An 18,893-nucleotide genomic window follows, 5' to 3' on the forward strand; every position below is an offset into this window, starting at 1 on the left:
CTTGTGCAACCTTATCACAAGAAGTCTGCAACCACCTAGGGTTATGTCTTTTGGTTACTTGCGCTGTTCATCCAAATCAGTCCCTTAGGCATGGACAGACTTTATGGTGCAGTTGGCTTGAATCCCACCAGAATATTCAGTTTTTATTGGTACATAGTTGATCTGTTTTTACTTGTTCTTTGATCTGATTGCTAACTTGTTCTGACTTCCAGATGAAAGTTGTGTTGTGAGCTGTGATGCCACTCAAAAACATAGTTGGGTTAAGCATGGTTCAAAAACCAAATGCCAGGTGTGTCATACACCAAGCAATCTCATTGGACATTACTCCCTGCAGTAAGCCAGCAGGGGATGATCACAGGGGTGGTGATAGAAGGTCCTGTCCACAGGATTGACATGGATCTCTTTCTCAGAAATGACTTGGTAAGAAATTATATCTGTGCTCTCCATCAAGTCATAATTTATTCTGGTGTTTAGATTTATCGTCAATTCTAGCTTCCTGCCATGACCACATCTCCAGCTCCCTACTCAATGCTCATATTAGACAATGATCAACTTCACCACAGAGGAAGGATTCTTGAGCTTGTCCAAGAAATTCTGGAATTCTTGTCATCCATTTGGCAGCTTATTTACCCAATATTAATCCAATTAAAAACACATTGCATTTTACCAAGTCACAATTGAAAAGGGAAGGCCAGTGGTTACTTGAAGATCACAAGTCTAAATATTTGATTTTACTAGCGGCTAGAGTCATGACACATACTTTAATGTAACCTCTAATCTCACATAGTGGCTACACCACCAGCCGCTATTGGGCCCAATACAATGTGCACTTCAATGATTGGGTGTTAGGTGTTACTGGGTTAATACTTTGAGATTGCTCTTGTAGGTCCATCAAAGCTGAGATTCAATCTTTAGTTCCTATCAGTTTGGTTGTTGTCTATTGTTCCTTTGATTTGTGATCAATCTTTGTGTATGAAATTCTTACTGTGAGCTTGAGGTTGTGTTTATCACTTTATGAAATTCATACTTGACTTGTTTCCCATCAAAATTTGATATTTGGTATGGTTTAACTTTTACAGTATCTATTAATCATATTTTATTTTTGTGAATCTCTTGCAATAACAAACAGTCAGTTGAACTTGGATAATTTTGCCAGAGTTAAGTCATACCAAGAGAACATCTATTATCAAATGATCTTTGTGAGTAGTAAGAATTCTGGTTAATTTTTGACCAGAGGATGGAGGTGTTGTGAGTGGATGACTTGGAGATTGTAGCTTCCATGGCTTTCTCAGCTCATCTCAACATGAAATTGAAACAAAAAAAATAGCAGTGATCGAGCTCAATTGGTTATCAGTGATGTGTTCAATGCTAAAAAAGGCAAATGGGCACATTGGGAGGCTCATAATGACCAATTTGGCAAGATAGATATTGGAACAAAAAGTCATCTGTGATCACACCATCTCCAAGACTCCTGTGAACAGTGAGACTGTGTGGTTTGAAGCCGGTACCTCGTTTGAGCCTCGTTTTGAAGATCCGTGGCGGATTCGAGGCTCGGGAGCTCGGGTTAGACCCGATAGTCGATACCCTATGGAGTGTGACTCAATTGGGAAATTTGTTGTTCATCCCTTGTTCTTCTACTTCATACTCCATCGAATCAAATCAAGACAAAATGGGATTCGGACAAGTCGTGATTGGTCCACCTGGATCCGGAAAAACAACATATTGTTGGGGATTACAACAAGTAAGTAAATCCATACCAAAAGAAAATCTTTTACTTTCAGATTTAATCTCTTAACTAATGCATCGATTATTTTCGTCAAAAAACATTTATCAAGTATTTCAAAGCCATTGGAAGAAAATCAATTATAATTAATTTAGATCCAGCCGTACTAGAAATCCCATATGAAACAAGTATAGATATTAGAGAATTAATTAATTTAAAAGAAGTGATGGTTTATAATCGATTAGGACCGAATGGATCGATTTTATTTTGTTTAGAATATCTTGAAAATCATTTAGATTGGTTAATTGAAAAACTTAAGATTAATGATGATCAAGAAATCGATCCTTTTATTGTACTTGATTTACCTGGTCAAATTGAACTTTCTACTGATCATCAAAGTCTTAAAAACATTTTACATAAATTAGAAAAATTAGATTGGAGGGTATGTGGATGATTAATTCTTACATTCTTCGTATTCTTTTTTCTTTAGAAATTGATGAGATCCTTTTGATTTGTTTATTTTTTTTCTTCAACAAGCTAGCTGTTGTCCAATTAACTGATGCTACTCATATTGTGGATGCAGCAAAATACGTTTCAATCGTTTTACTTAACTTAAAAGCTATGCTTAATTTAGGACTTCCTCATATCAATGTCTTAAGTAAAATCGATCTTCTTAAAGGTCTCAATGAAGAGTTTAGTAAGGAAACCCTTTTTCTTACCTCTTCATTTCCTTGTACTTTTTCTTCTCGTTGATAAACTGACATTGTTTTACTTTTGGTTTTTTTATATAATCTTCGAACTTCGAAAACTTGAATGATTTTTTTTTCTAGAATTAAATTTAGATTTTTATACAGATGTTCAAGACCTTTCATATCTTTTACCACTTCTAGATCAACAAACTACTCCTAAATTTAGTCAATTGAATCGTGCTATGATTGATTTAATTGAAGATTTCAATTTAGTAGGATTCGAAACTTTATACGTAGAAGTATGTCAATTTGCTTTACCTTTTTGAAATCTCAGGCAGTTTAAAAAGACTAAAGATTTTGGTTTTAAATTATTATAAATCATCATGATTTTATAGGATAAAGCATCAATGACAAAACTAACTTTAGCAATAGACAAAGCACTAGGCTATTATTCTTCAAGCACATCTTCATTTCTAAAAGAAACCGTACCAAATCAAACTTCATCAAACGAACCCACAAACCAAGACTCTAATCAATCATTAGGAATCACTCATTTACCAATCGAAAGTTTATCAGAAATTCAAGAAAGATGGTTAGATTATCCTGATGAGTATGAATCACATCAACGTCAGAAATGGTCAGAAGAAGGTGATTTAGTATTTAAGAAAGCTACTGAAAAAAGTCAGGCTGATGCAATTATGAGAAATCAGAATGAATGATCAAGATAACTGATATGCTTTCTTGATGGCTAGTTAATGAACTGGTTTTGGATCGATCATTGATAATTTTGCTTTTAGGTTTTATGTATTTGATTGAATATGGGTTATATATATCACAATTATTATTTTGTATTTAGTGTTTACATTTTATTTATTTTCTCAACATGATGTTTTTTCATTTGGCTTCAACTTCCTAACTTTTCTACTTGATGATATCCAATTCAAAAATATGTACTTTTACATTCCATTTGGTAAACAAAACTTTTGTGAACATCATGAGGTTCAATACCAACTACCACTCTCTAACCTTTCATCTCATTTGTCAATGAAGACTTATTTTCGTTGAAGTGGTGTCAGTGATTGACGAATTGAGTTGATTTTTTTTTCTTGAAACCCAAGATCCCTAAAATTGAACCTCATCTGATTATTTGACAACAGCCAAATTCTGAATGCGATCATCATTGAATTCAATAAATGATATCGCGGTAGACAGGTTTCCGACATTTGCTGTAGGATCGACCAAACCCACAATCACAAAACCTCACAGCAAAGGTTACTTCAAAGTACAAATACGCGTTCATTTCAAAGCAGTCACAACATGAATCAAAAGATAGATTAAGCAAAATTCATGTCACTTTGGTGGTGAAGGAAAGAAGAGAGATCTTTGAATATCGAAGAAGGAAGGAGACAAAACAAAGTAAATCAAAGAAGAAAACTATCATGAGTTGATTGTGAATACATTGTCGAATTAAAAGCGCATAGTACGACGCGTGGCTTCGTATTAATTTATGCATTGGGCATTTCTTTACGATATTCAATCTATTGAGATTTTCACAAGGACAAAGAATTATCATTCAGTAAAGGTTTAGTTGATGAGATCGGATTGAATCAAAAGAAGATCTAAATACCTTTTCAACTTTGACTTCACCGTCTATTAAACGATAGACATATGTCACCACTACCGATCCTTGAATATCAAGTAAAGCAAAACTAGGAATCGGACCTGGAGGATAAAGTAAAGCAGTTGACTCTTCTTCTGAAAGTGGTGGTTCTTTATTCAAAGGATTTCCAGATCCATCGATTTCTTGAGCAGATTCTTTAGATTCCTTGCCGACGGTTTCATCGTTTCGTATTTCATCTGATTTTTGAGGACTACTTGGTTTTTGAGATTCATTTGAAGGGGTTTGATTCAAACTTGATGGTTTGGGTGAAGTAGGTGTAGATGTTTCGTTGGGACTCTTTTCATTGGGGATAGATGGATTAAGTTGTGTTGAATTAGGTACAGGTGATTTGAGTGATGATTGATTTGTATTTGAAGGTCTAAGAGGTGGATTGATGGGCCACATGGGTGTAAAGGCTCCAGTAGCACTTCCTGGGTTGATGAAAAACTTGGATTCGAATTCGAATGCTTCAAATCTTTTTTTTATCCAAACAGATCATGTAAAAACAAGCAAAGATATCAATTTACTTTTTAGTTACGGTTTTGTTGAGCCAGACAAATTCATAGAGTATCTCTTACCTATGAGTCGCACCTGTGACTAAGACATCCACATCTAACTTTCTAGCAGCAGCCGCCAAAGATTCGGTATCACCCAAAGGAACGATTTGATGACCATGTAGAACACCGATTCTGAGTGATCCATGTTGTAGAGTAAGAGAAGGTGGTAGATTAGGTGTCTATAATCGGTCCAAAAGAAAATGTAGAAATTTGTTTGATTGGGATTTATAGAAGAAACAAAATTGATGTTGATAAGAAGAGAAGAAGAAAAGGATATGAAGAATAATATTTTTGTTTGAGCTTTGATTTTTTTTAGAGATATTCAAGAAAGAAAAAAATGTTCTTGAGAAGGAAGTCATTAGTTAAGAATTCAAGATATATAGGAAAGACTAACCTCATCAAAATCACCTCTTACACCTCTAACATCAGGTGCAATCGAACGTAGATATTCCCAAGTTTCTCTATCACAAACATTACCAGTACAAACTATTTGACCAATCTTACCTGGCACCAATAACTTTTTAAATTTTAAAGGTAAATCATGAGTTCTAAGTGGTATATGAAGATCACCGATTGTTAAGAGTAAGACTGTTGATCAGTTTAGAAAACATCATTAGTGATTTGATGGTTTGATGGTTTGATGGTTTGATGGTTTGATGGTTTGATGGTTTGATTGATAATGAAGAAATGAATGCTTACCCATGTTTTTTTGAATGAAGTGTGTTGAAGTGTTGAGCAGTTTGAAGTTACTTATCAGCAACACCACTCCCAGTAATCAGATCGAAATACAACTCTCGATCGGACCGAATCATCGGGGCCGCCGTCCTGCTGTGCTTCAAATTCTGAAAATGGCTTCCACTCCATGAGATGTGTTCTCTTTCCAATCAACTATTCTCAATTCACAATCTATCTGTGGCTTAACTTGAGTTATTGACGAGTTCTTCAAAAAGTAAATCACCTCACATGGCCTCTTTGGAAATCCTGCCAGGTGAATCTTTTGAGTACTCCTTGAGAGATCTCGTTTCAGATGACAACTAATACGGTGTGACGCACACCGTGTTGGCCATCTGAATCTTAGGACTTCTGGTCAAAAATCCTTCTTTCTCTCTTCTTCAAATAAAGATTCAATCCTTAATCCAGAATCCGCTTTTGTAGCACAAACTCTGGAAACTTGATGATAAACACTCTTTTAAACAGTGAAAGTATTATTACTTGAAATTGATTTACATCATTATATCAGTGAGCTGGTCAAATGAATCACTCCCAATAGGTCAGAGGTAACACATCCTCTTTCATGGCAATTCAAGACTCTTGGGGTACAAATGTGCAACACGCTACAAGTTTTACAAAGTTAAAGATTGAATGCACTAATCAATTCTTCTTCTTCTTCTTCTTCTTTGAGGAATTTACTTGCCAGAAAAAAAGGTGAAAGGAAAAGAAAAGGTGATCAACCAAATTTCTTGAAGCTTTTGTGAATTTTTCTTGATTTATGTGTTGTGCATTGATGATCACCTTGGGTCTTACTCAAAAGATAATGCATAGCAAGGTAGCAAATCTGGTTTGGGTATAGCTTCAGTATATAGCTAGAAAGAACAAACAATAAGATGCTTTAGAACTTATAATTTGTTAGTCTTGACCTTGGCTAACCTATCACCTCCAATAAATCCCCCCCAAAAAGATTTCTATCAGCTTTGACCAACTCATCTCATCAAATTTAAATAAGAATTCAAAATTCAAAATTCAAATGAGTTGGGATTTCATAAATGATCAATAATACAATTCATAAAAGAAATACAACAAATGACTAGACATATATCCATAATAGAGATGAAATGAACCATTGAAGGGGAATTCAGAAACCAATGATCTGTTAAAACAAATCAAGAAAGTATACTAGACTTGGAGTTCAAACTAATCCCCCTCCACATCCTCCTGCACCACATCCTCCACAAGCAGAAATCTTTTTATTAAAAGACTCTAGCATTCCACCTCCACATCCTCCTGCACCACATCCTCCACCACTCCCGCATCCTCCGCATCCTCCACAGGCAGAAATCTTCTTATTATAAGAATTCAGCATCCCACCTCCGCAGCCTCCACTACCGCAACCTCCACTCCCACATCCTCCACAACCACCACAAGCAGAAATCTTTTGTTGAAATGATTGAATTCCAGCTCCACAACCACCAGTACCGCAACCACCACACCCACCACCTCCACCACACCCACCACAAGCAGATCCAATCACTTGTTTTAAATTATCAAATACGAAACCATTCTATAAAAAAGAAAATAAAAACCTTCAGCCTATTATGTCACTCGAGTAAGAAATATCTGATAGAAAATGATCCTCACAGTTTCAGAAAACCCAAGACTTTCAGAACGGTTGTGATCATCAATTCGTTTAAAGATCGGTTCCTCAAACTGAAGTTCATGATCAAGTAAAGTGATAATCTCTTTACAAACTTGATCTTTTTCTTCAAAATGATCTAATGAACAATCACATCCAGAATAACTCACACCAAACATATCCTACAAATCAAATCAAATCATTAAACCTTTGACCATACGTTCATGATGAAGAGTCAAATGAGAAAAGAAAAAACCCCTTGAAGGGCTTATTGAGAAGTTAGTTGACTTACTTTCCAAGCTTTCGATGTTTTTTCAAATGAATCAGAAAGTTGACTTTCTTCAACATCATCATTACTTGACAACCAAAAATCCAAAAAATACGTAAATATGAAAATAAACTGAAATCTAAAAATGTTTGGGAAAAAAGAGATAGACTAACTGATCTACAAGTCTTCCTACAAGATCAATCGTATCTTGACAATACTTCCATCCACGAACTAACTGATGTGTATGCCAAGCCAAATCACTACAATTTCAAAACAAACCCAAGATTCAATTCACAATTTGGATGAAAGCTTGAGTAAAGTTAATGATTTGATTCTTACATATCTATAGTTGGAACAAAAAAGGTAGAAGAATCGCTACGCATAAGGCTTAAAAACCTATCAAATGATAATCAAATCAGGAAAATCGAGTGACAGATTGAGGAATAAGAAAACTAACGCTTGGTATCGATCCAAACACCTTTGCAAGACTGGTTGTCCATCACGAGTTTCAATCAAGTTAGTGAACCCTAAATCCACCATCTTACCTACAAAAGATGATTGTCGAATCACCTAATCAACAACCAAAGAGATTCATGAATCAGTTGAGCTTCTTTTTCTACTCAAAAAGTAGTAAAGAAAAAGTCGAATGATATTCTAAAGATGGAAAATGTGAAGGAGTTTACTTACAGCTGAAGCTAGATCAATTGAAAAAGGAGTACCAGAACTATAAGCACTTAATGATCTTCTAAGCCTGCTCAATTGAAAGAGTCAAGAAAAGAGCCAGCGAATTAGGTTTAAAGAAATTAAACATCTTTTGAGGAATCTATCAATCAAGTATGATTTACCATCTTGCTTTTGGTGAAGATTTTTTGAGAATAGTTTCGATTGAAGATCCACTTAATGAATCGAGTGAAGTCCCGGATTCAGTGATGATTTTGATCAAGTTTAATTTCAGTCTAGTTGCATTTTCAAAATCGGTTAGGTTCTGTAAAGTTGTCAATGTTCCACTGAATGCACCATATTCAAGGTCAATGATGAAGGTATCTATTAGGAAAGGTTTGACAAGTCTTGAGTGCTTACGCAATGGTGTGATGGTCAACGGGTGATTTGATTACTTGACGAAGATCAGAGATGAATCGTTCTCTTCCAAGTACTAATCGATCACCTGACCATTCCTGACACTCATCACATTTTATCAAACATGCCTCATCGACCCAACCAGTATGATCGGCACTGGTCCAAGCTATGAAAATAGTTAGATCAGTGACTCATAAGTTTGTGAGTGAGGTCATAGATAAGTACTGACCTAAGTGAAGATCAGCTTGACAATTAGGACAGCTTATAACTCTTCCTGAAGAGATGGAAGCATTCAGTCTTGGATCGAATGGTACTTCAGAAATCCAACTTTTTTCTTGAGAAGGATTAAGACTACTGGTGATTACGTCGCCAGTGGAATCGAATTGAATATTACTGGCCTTTGATTCATTATCCAGAATTCATGTCATCATCAGTTTGGATCATCAAAAAGCCCAATGAAGTCATAGTATAAATGGGTAATAATTGAGAATTTTCAAAAAAAAAACTAACCGCTATTTCCAAAGGAAAAGGAATCCGTAAACCAGAATGTAACCTAAGACTATCTTCACAATACCATCTAGTAAAACCCAATCCAATTATCACATAAACATTATCATCCAAAATATTCAAATCATTCATAGAAAAAAGTAAAGAAAACTAACCTTTTTTTGGAAAGTGTGAAGAAAAAACACTAACCTAGGATTTAAACAATAAGAATGCCAAACCATAAGTACATCCAAAGGAGGTAAATCATCCAACCGGATTTCTTTATAACCTTTATGACCCATAATCTTTAACCATTTTTCAAATCGATCGACTGCCAAATGTAAAAAGATATTAAATTTGTACTCATTATCATTGTTCAAAGTTAAGTTGATGGAATTGAATTTGTAGGATGATTGAACTTGATGTTTTAGATTTGAAAATGCTTTTAAAAGTTTTAAGTGATCTTTCAGTTGGGTTTGGGTAGGTAAATTGAAGGTTTCTTTGGTATTCATTGTAGAGATTTGGTGATTGGATTAGGGTTTCAGTTTTGAAACGTTTGATTGAAACAGAAGTTTGAAGAGCTAATGATGATGATGATGAGAGATACCAGCGATGAGAATGGATCTGGGGTCACTTATAAAGAACAGAAGCGTTCATTTCATATTCTCATTGTGGTGGTAATACATACTAAACTGGTGGTAATATGCACTATGTAATATGTAGGGGCCCGATCACTCCGATCACTCTCTGAAAGGCCACGGGTACTAAAACACAAACAGACAAAACAACACACTCCCACAAATCAATCCCCTCTTGGTACTTTGTTCTTGGCTATTGTGGGGACTGTGTTGATTGAATTCGTTGAAAGTCTTTCTAATGACACTCAACTTTAATATTCATTACCTGCATGTTCTAAACCCTGGGCCTGAGTGTTTTCCAAAACAGATGATTATAATTCTTCAAGAATTTGAATAAATCATCTTATAAGTTATAACGTGAAGTTCAAACTGTTCAGAATTCTTTGAAGGAAAAACTGAGTAAAGTTCAAGTCTAGACGCAAAAACACCAATCAAGTTAGACATAAACTAGAATGTCATTGAAGTAATTTTCTATAGATATCTATTGATACCAATTTTTGCACATGATCTTATAAAATCCAACACCACCACCACCAAACCCACCCCTCACAAAAAAACACACAAGCAAATAGAAAACCGATTTACCAGAAGATCTCAACTTCAAACAACCCTCTGAACCCGTTCCTTACTAGACATCAACAAAAACTCCACCACCCCAACCGCCTGTTTCTTCTTCTCAAGAGCCATAGAGCCATTCTGACTAACCAATTTCCTAGCTCTTCCCACCACTTCATCTCGTTTGATCTGATCACTCACACCACCACCTGTAAGGCTTTCCATCGAATAATGAGCTTTGATCGCTTCATCTTTCAAAGGAGTGATTCGAATTGGGTTCTCAAATCCTGGTAATCGAATCGGAACTGAAGAGTTAAGTAATTCGTTCAGGACGGTTTGATGGGTCGTCATGTTCCTCAAATCAAGTTGAACTTCACTATTTTTTTTAGGTTTCGAGCCAACAGATTCGATCATCAACTTATCCGAACTTAATTTCACTTCTCCATACGGACATCCAGACGGATTCAAATCTTCTCCAAATTTGCCTTCTGAATTTAAGATTGAATGAGGTGGAGGTGGTAAACTAGGTTCATCATTCTTATTAAACAAACTTCCTCTTCCTCTTCCTCTTAACATTCCAGGTCCGTTTCCTCTTCCTCTTCCTCTTCCAATCCCTCCTCCTCCTCCCCCTCTTCCTCCCTGTCTGTTGGCCGACATACCACCACCTCGTACAGCTTGGAATCCGGATCCTTCACGCATCGGTGGTCGATAAGTTGGTGGGGGTTGAGCGAATGCCGATGGAGCGGAGGATGGATGTCCTCCTCGATATCCTGGAGTTCCATATGATGAATTCGGTTGTTGGAAGTAATGATGAGGAGGTGGTGGGTATTGTGATGGATTCCATTGGTTTGGATGAGCTGGTCTTGATCCTGTACTCTGATCAACAGCTGAGTTTGTTAAGGGGGTTGATTGGTTCGGTTTATTTCCCACAAATCGATCAATCGTATGTAATCCTGATACATCATTCAAATCTAAGCTATAAGCCTGATTAGTTCCTGGGCCCGATTTTCTCCGAGCTGAAAGAACATTTGAGGAAGATTGGGGAGATCCGATTTCTGGATCGGGTCCTGGAGCTCTAGCTTGAAATCCCGCTGGGTTCATGGATCTTATCTGTGGATTAGGTGGTCCTCTCCACTGACCTGGGAACGGAGGACGTTGAGGCTGTGATTGATTATACATCATATTCGGATCATGTCTATAGTTTTGAGATGGATTGAAGTGACCCTGTTGAGAAACATTGGATGGATTTCTTTGAGGATGGTAAGGTCCTTGAAAGTTTTGAAAAGCTGGATTGGACCCATGAGATGGTTGGATCGGTCTCGGTGGTGGTTGCCATTGAGCTCCTTGCCTTGGAAAGGGAGCTTGACGGTTTTGATAAGCTTGTGGTGTGACTTGATTGGGAAAAGGGTATCTCGAATCACGTAAAGTGTTGGGGAAGGGTTGGTTCGGATACCCTCCTCTTTGGTTTTGTTGGTTTGCGAAGGGAGGTGATGATACGGGATGAGTATGAGGACGATTTGGTGGAGTGAATTTATTGATCGGTTCTCCTACAAGTTAAATGATAGAAATCCAAAGAGTAGTATTAGAATTTGAACCATCATTGTAATATCAAAGTTTCTTAGGACTTACGAGAAGATTGATGTCCTGATGATTGAACTGGCTTTTGATTTGAAGTAGGATTTAAGGAAGGTTGATTGACAGGTTGATTGATTTGAGGATTAGTTGGTTTTTGTTCATTTGGATGATGTGAAGAATGAAAAGATCTAGAGAATGTTGTTTGAATGAGCTTTGAATGATGATGATGGATTCTTGATTGACGAGATAACATTTTAATGAAATCCTGAATTCTTGCTGAGCTTGCTGAGCTTGAGTCTTGAGATCAAATGAAGCGATCCAACTTTGAATTTTTCAAGATTGGATTGAATGGAATGTGTTATGAGCTGTGATATCTAGCTCTACAGGTCAGTAACAGATCTGTGACATCTAGCCTGACAGATTCAGAATGGTGTTCGTATTGAGAAAGGAGACTTGAAGCTCTCCAACTTCAACTCGATACAAAATATACAATTGGATTGGATAATATCTTCAGGAGTCAGTGACAAATCAGTCGATATGACCAACCGATCAACTAGAAATCATGATCATTGAGTCTGACTTCAATTCTGGTTATCTTTCAGATCACATCAACCCATACAACTCTGAAGAACTCGGGGGAAAGGCTATCTTGAGCAGTAAGATTCTATCTTGAGCAGTAAGATTCTATCTCTTTGAGGTTCTAATTCTCACTTCAGCGGTAACCCATGCTAATTTCAAGTTTTGATTGGATTATTGGATGAAAGTGCTTTACATAATCATTTGAAGAAACAAACTTAATGAACAATGCAATCTCATCAATCTTCTTCTTCTTCAAACTTCAATCCAAACATCCAAGCTCCATCTCGATCAGATTCAACATCTTCTAAACGTACTTCAAGACTTCATCATAATCCATTAACATCAGTTCTTACACCTGGAAAGGCTCAAGTTCCTCAACCCATCACTCAGTTTGTCACTTCACCGCCTTCAAGACTCACACTTCGTAAAGAAGGCGAAAGGAAATTCGACCATTCTTCTCGCTCAGCACTCAACCGAATCATTTCTGCACATCCTCCATCCTCTCCTGCGCCCAACTCTAGTTCTTCCATTCGAAAGTCAACCAGCACGAATTCTTCTTCATCCTTTGAATCTGGTAAAACCCGCGAACCAATATCTTCTATCCAGCACAATCTTTCACCTAGCACAAGTCAAGAAACAGCGCGTTCTCCTACTCAAGACTTTCATCCAACAACAGAAGAGTCTTTCAAAGGGCCATCAGACTCACAACGCCGCCGATCCAGCATGGCCAAGAGAACTACTTGGCTTCCCACTTGGTCTGCGGGAACCATACAGCCGACATCTCCTCCAAACGAACCTGATACTCCTCAAAGTGGTTCTCAAATACCATCCTCTTCCTCTAGCCACGAAATATCTGACGTGCAAGACTCTCCCTCAGGACAGAAGATTCAATCGAAATCCACTCCTGTCCAAAACCCAAACGATACACTATCTAATGCTAAGGAGTCCATCACTCATTCACCACTTGCACCAGCGCGATCATCCACATGGTTTGGCTTTAGCAACAAGGTCTCAAATGAGCCAACACCATCGCAACCAAGTACTGCACTAGGCAGTACTCCTGAATTCTCATCCATCCAACATCCACAGCATGTCAGCCACGACACTTCCATTGAATCCACTTACCCTCCAGCTCCTACTACACAGACTTCACAACCTTATTTATCTCGTTGGTATCCGAGCATACTCACATCTGCTGCAGCCACTCACGATGCTTCAACTTCTACTGAAAGCTCCACGCGCAAACCGTCTGACGATCTCATTGACCAAAAGAGCTCATCTACCACACCTATCCAGACCGTCCCACCGGATGAAACGCCACTGAACCCTCAGGAAAATAAACCTTCTCTGCAGGAGAATGATGCTTCTGGTCCTAAAGTTGGGCTTTCGACAAAGTCGTCTCGTACTTCTTGGTGGGGATGGAGTAATCCTTCAAGTTCAGGTTTTCCACTTCCAACACCCTCTGAAACTCACAGTGTCGCAATGAGTGAGGAGCCCAGTGTGATAGACGCTAGTTCACTTGATACGCCGGAAGTTCAGACTACTCCAACAACCAACAATCCCGACAATCAAACCTACACATCACGAGTGGGTAGTTGGGTTTATTCATGGTACGACAGTCAATCCGCCTTGTCAAGCCATCCGAACGGTTCAGACCAAGCTCAGCCTTCTCATGACGATCTTGAAGAGTCGGCTACTGAAACGACACCTAATCCGCGTAAAAGTAGCCTAAGTGACATGATCCCGAATCCGGTATCCGAATCAATCCCAAATAACAGTCGTGGATGGGCAGGGATGTTCTCAAGCCGTAGAGTGATACCTGCACGTGACATAGATGAAGAACAAAAGAGTGTTGAAACAATGGAAATTGGATCAAGTGGATCTAGCTTTGAAGACCCAAAGGCGATTGACTCGAGTCGAGTCTCTGAACCTGTTACTTCATCTTTACTTGCAAGAATTCCGAGTTTGAGAAGAAAAGAACCAATGGGACCAAGCATGAATACAGGTTCAACAAAGCATATGAAGATGACCACTGACGCGGATTTGATGAGGACGGATAGTACGGTACAACCTAGTTCGTCTTTCACCAGTAGGTATTGGCGAACATCAACACCTCAGCAATCAGCTCTTAATCCTACTTCTGATAATGAGCCAGAGCCACCTAAATCTGAGATTCATAGACCATTGACGGACAGTCAACTTCCAGCTCCCAAGATTTCGATCATTAATGGAAAAGCTAGAGCGACGATACCTAATTTGATCTTACCTACTTTTGAAGATACGTTTATGCATCCACCTAGATCTTTCTTACCCCGATCGAAAACCAATCATAAGTTAAAAAAGACGATTGATTTAGTACAAGCTTATGTGTTTTCGGTTCCTCCTACTTTGAATGATTCTGTAAGATTTGAAAACGATCAGGAAAGAAAAGATCAAATGAATCAAAAAGTGTTTGAAAAGAATCGACATATCAGTACACGACTTCCTAAATCATTAAAGCTTTTAGGTATCAATGGACATGAAAGATTGAAAGGAATCAAAAAGGTTTCAGTTATTGGTATTCATGGATGGTTTCCTGGTCCATGGTTAGAAACTTTGATGGGTAAACCTACCGGTACATCTGAAAAGTTTTCCAGCATGATGGGAAACTCATTACGAGAGTATCTTGAGAAAGAGATGAATGGAAGTCTGAATCAAGAGTTTATTACTTTGATGCCATTAGAAGGAGATGGAAAGATTGATGACCGAGTCGAGAATCTTTATAACGAATTGTATAAACGACAAGATTGGGTGAAGGCCTTGCATGAATCGGATGCGATCTTTGTGGTGGGTCATAGTCAGGGAAGTATAGTGAGTTGTAAGTTGATGGAAAGGTTGATCCGTATCGATGGGATCATGCCTCAGAAAGTGATGTTGTTGTGTATGTGTGGGATCTGGAATGGACCGTTTATGGGACTTAATAATAGTTTTACGTTTCAACCGGTTTTGAAGTTGTTAGAAGGACCTGCGGCTCATGAGCTTTTTGAATTTCAAGATCCTCGTAGTAAAGCTTCAAGATCAGTTTTAGCTAGGTAAGCAAAAACTGATCAATTACAGATCTTGATCTTTTTAATCTTAAAAATTGACGATCTTTGATTGCACATCAATAGTATGAACTTTTGTTTATCAAGTGGAATTAAGATCTTATTAGTAGGATCCTTAAACGATCAAGTCGTACCAATCTATTCAGCTTTGTTTAATTCAATCTCACATCCATCTATCTTAAGATGTATCTTTATTGATTCAGATGTATATAGATCAACAGATTTCTTGACGAATTTGTTGACTTTTTGTCAAAGGTTGAAAAACTCGGGTCTTACTGATCATGGATTACAGAACCATCTTAGTGAATCTTTGGCAGGTAGTTTGAGTGGGGTGGGTCATTCTAGTGTTTATGAAGATAAAGATGTTTATGAGTATGTGGCTTTTTTTCAAATTTGATAGGTTTTGGTTTTGAAAGATTATTGATTTTATTTTTTGGATTGATTTAGACTTGCTATACGATACTTTTTTGAAACTAGTTCACCATTAGAATCACCCACTTATTTATCTGAAGAATTTATAGAACCGAAATCCAAACAGATCAAAAGAAGATTACCCAGTAGTTTATTTGAAGTAGATTCTTCATTCTCACCTAAAGAAAAACCTAATAAGTATTTATTAACTTGGTCTTTAAGAGGATTAATGGATGATCGATTGGTTTTGAAGTTATTTGAAGATGATTTAAGGAAGTTGAGAGATGAGTTTGGGGATTGGAAACCGGTTAGTAAAGGATTAAAAGATTTGAAGATGAGATTAGAACCTTTAAAGTCGGTTTTTTCTTTTTTTGCTTTTTGAAGGTTTTGGAAAACTGATTTGGTTTTTTTTTGGACGGGGTTTTGTTCTAGGATAGATTCTATGGGACAAAGAGGGATGGGAATGAGTACTGCTACAGCAACAGAAGAAGAAGAAGTGTGAATGAGTTGAAGTATAGGTTGTGAGTGGAAATTGATCTTAGATTATCTTTAGTGTATTACTTCTTTTTGTATTGATTAATCAAGATTGAAAGATGGGTTTAGGTTGTATTTTGGTTTGGTGAATGTGTAAAGTGTTGTAAGATTTGTGGTTTAACTTTTGAAGGAAAATGAAGGATATTTGGGTAATGTATATATATGTGTACTTTATATACTTTATATATTTTATATAATTAGTTGTTTGTATGGGTTTGATTGTCTATTGCATGGTATGGTAATTTGAAATGATTATTTGTTTTTTTAGGATTGGAAGAGTTGAGTTGAGGATAAGATTTAGTTATTTCATGGTCATAGACAGTGTGGAATTATGGGAAAAAAAGAGGTAAGGAGTAGAGACGGACAGAGGTAGGGAGGAATGAAAAGAACAGACACCAAAAAATGTTTGCTGGAATGGATCAGTTTATGTTGATGACAACCATAAGTCCTTGGCAGTGCATTGAATTCGAGATATGCTGCAGACTGCAGTCTGCAGCTTGTCACATAAAAATCAAAGGCTGACATTTGCGGTGGCATTTGGTACCGTGTGTAGAGGTTTCGGGGCCAACGATGACGTCAACAGTTAAGATGAAATGATCGAGAAGTTCGATCGGAAACTGTTCAACTCAACCTTCGTCATCAACTATTTTACTTTTTAATTTTACTAAAACTTTCCATTAATCCAACTTAACGAGAAAATGTCTGATTACGATTCGATTCATAAACGATACAACGATGCAGGTCAATCGCACGTTTTGAGTTTCTACGATAGCTTAAAGGAAGAAGAAAAAATTCAACTCTTAAACCAATTAAACACCATCGATCCAAACCGAGTAAACCAAATTTTTAAAGTATCAACTCAAAGTGATTCATCTGAACCCACAGATGATAAAGATATAGAACCACCACCGATTGATTCTATTGAATCAATTATATCAAGTCAAAGTGAAAATAGTAGTAAAAGTTTAGAATGGAAACAGATTGGATTAAAGGCTATAAAAGGTGGAGAAGTAGCTGTACTTTTGTTGGCAGGTGGTCAGGGTACTAGGTTAGGTAGTAGTGATCCAAAAGGGTGTTATGATATTGGACTTCCTAGTAAGAAAAGTCTTTTTCAACTTCAAGCTGAGAAAATTGATCGGTTACAAACCTTGGCTGGACATCATTCGATCATTCCTTGGTAAGTGTTTGTTTTGATCAATCGAGTTGTAGATATCATAGTAGGTTTTCTTATAAATCTCATTTTTTTGTGATTTTTGTTAGGTATGTGATGACTAGTGGTCCAACGAGAAAAGCTACTGAAGAGTATTTCCGAAAATCTTCATTTTTCGGACTCGATGAAAAGAATGTGATTTTCTTTGAACAAGGTTAGTTGCATTACCTAGAAAGAAGTTTGAATTGTATATTTACGATTGATTGATATCTGTTGATGAATGTCCAAAAGGTGTACTTCCGGCTCTTACCAATGATGGAAAGATGTTTTTAGAAACTCCATCTCGGGTTAGCGTCGCACCAGATGGGAACGGAGGCTTATATGCTGGACTTCGATCAAGTAGCTCGTGCTCTTCAGGAGTTTCTGTACTTGAAGACATGACCAAACGTGGGATCAAATATATTCATGCTTATTGCGTGGATAACTGTTTAGTCAAAGTTGCAGATCCGATCTTTTTAGGCTACTCAATTTTCAAAAACACGCCTTGTGGAGCAAAGGTGGTAGTCAAGTCAAATCCTGATGAAAGTGTTGGTATTTTAGCACTCAAGAAGAAACGTTGGTCGGTAGTTGAATACTCAGAGATGTCAGCTTCTATGGCTTCAAGTCGTGCTGAAAATGGTGAATTGAAATTCAAGTCTGCCAACATCGCCAATCACTTCTACACACTTGACTTTTTGAAATCTATTGAATCCTTCGAGTCTCAGATGGCCTATCATGTTGCACATAAGAAGATTCCTCATATCGATCTCAGTACTAAAGAGTTAGTGAAGCCTACTAAACCGAATGGAATCAAACTAGAACTTTTCATCTTCGATGTTTTTCCTTTTGCAAATTCTTTGTCTTTACTTGAAGTTGCTCGTCAAGAAGAATTCTCACCTTTGAAGAACGCACCTGGAACTGGAAGTGATGATCCAGAAAGTAGTCGAAGGGATTTATTGGCACAACAGAAACGTTGGTTGATGGAAGCTGGAGCTAAGTTTGCTTCAGAAGATATAGAAGTAGAGATCAGTCCATTGGTTAGTTATACTGGGGAAGGCTTAGAGGTTGTTTCTGGAAAGGTTATCGATCAATCAAAACAGATTAATAACGAAACAGATTTGAATGGCTTTTGATTGTTTGGAATTTTTTAGAATCAATTAATCAGTTTTGGATTTTTTATTTAGATTTACTTTGTGATCGGATTTAGAGCTCAACTTGAGCATCGGAATTAGATTGATGTAAGATTGTTTTTTTTGTTTTTGTTTAGGTGTGATTTTTTTTGATAGTTTGTTCTCCATAGAGTCATTGATCATTATTGAAAGAGTTGTATGGCAAGCTTTTTTTCTTTGGTCTTTTGAATAAATGATATAACTTTAGATTAGAAGATGAGATTGACAATAAAAATTTGTTTGAATGATCTTAATTGAAATATCATGGTCTTGATATTGCCCAAAGTTTAAGAGGTCTGTTTGTAGGGAAATGTGAAAGGACTTTTATGAACTTGTGAGATGAATTGAAA

At 37.1% G+C, this 18,893-nt stretch overlaps 5 protein-coding genes across 5 annotated transcripts; 2 read left to right on the forward strand and 3 right to left on the reverse strand.

Moving 5' to 3' along the window:
• Nucleotides 1-1,669: 1,669 nt before the first annotated feature.
• On the forward strand, nt 1,670-3,131 carry MELLADRAFT_94067 (uncharacterized protein; the record flags this gene model as incomplete). The annotated part of the gene is made up of 5 exons (XM_007416857.1): nt 1,670-1,741; nt 1,836-2,165; nt 2,261-2,420; nt 2,554-2,711; nt 2,808-3,131. 5 exons carry the CDS (start codon nt 1,670-1,672, stop codon nt 3,129-3,131), a joined length of 1,044 nt encoding a protein of 347 aa, XP_007416919.1.
• A 555-nt stretch (nt 3,132-3,686) lies between these two features.
• Nucleotides 3,687-5,332, reverse strand: MELLADRAFT_118210 (uncharacterized protein; the record flags this gene model as incomplete). The annotated part of the gene is made up of 5 exons (XM_007416895.1): nt 3,687-3,950; nt 4,040-4,547; nt 4,651-4,808; nt 5,024-5,217; nt 5,329-5,332. The coding sequence occupies 5 exons, from the start codon at nt 5,330-5,332 to the stop codon at nt 3,918-3,920; spliced, it is 897 nt and encodes a 298-aa protein (XP_007416957.1).
• A 1,013-nt stretch (nt 5,333-6,345) lies between these two features.
• MELLADRAFT_118211 (uncharacterized protein) lies at nt 6,346-9,396 on the reverse strand (the record flags this gene model as incomplete). The annotated part of the gene is made up of 12 exons (XM_007416894.1): nt 6,346-6,907; nt 6,985-7,161; nt 7,272-7,335; nt 7,421-7,507; nt 7,587-7,643; nt 7,705-7,817; nt 7,935-7,998; nt 8,093-8,254; nt 8,328-8,490; nt 8,554-8,722; nt 8,835-8,901; nt 9,021-9,396. The coding sequence occupies 12 exons, from the start codon at nt 9,320-9,322 to the stop codon at nt 6,536-6,538; spliced, it is 1,797 nt and encodes a 598-aa protein (XP_007416956.1).
• A 490-nt stretch (nt 9,397-9,886) lies between these two features.
• On the reverse strand, nt 9,887-11,831 carry MELLADRAFT_118212 (uncharacterized protein; the record flags this gene model as incomplete). The annotated part of the gene is made up of 2 exons (XM_007416893.1): nt 9,887-11,550; nt 11,633-11,831. 2 exons carry the CDS (start codon nt 11,829-11,831, stop codon nt 10,049-10,051), a joined length of 1,701 nt encoding a protein of 566 aa, XP_007416955.1.
• Nucleotides 11,832-16,883: 5,052 nt separating this feature from the next.
• On the forward strand, nt 16,884-18,507 carry MELLADRAFT_68306 (uncharacterized protein; the record flags this gene model as incomplete). The annotated part of the gene is made up of 3 exons (XM_007416841.1): nt 16,884-17,362; nt 17,446-17,549; nt 17,627-18,507. The coding sequence occupies 3 exons, from the start codon at nt 16,884-16,886 to the stop codon at nt 18,505-18,507; spliced, it is 1,464 nt and encodes a 487-aa protein (XP_007416903.1).
• Between the last annotated feature and the right edge of the window lie 386 nt (nt 18,508-18,893).

Source organism: Melampsora larici-populina (genome assembly GCF_000204055.1).
Source record: "Melampsora larici-populina 98AG31 unplaced genomic scaffold MELLAscaffold_65, whole genome shotgun sequence".
In the NCBI taxonomy this organism is placed as follows: Eukaryota; Fungi; Basidiomycota; class Pucciniomycetes; order Pucciniales; family Melampsoraceae; genus Melampsora; species Melampsora laricis-populina.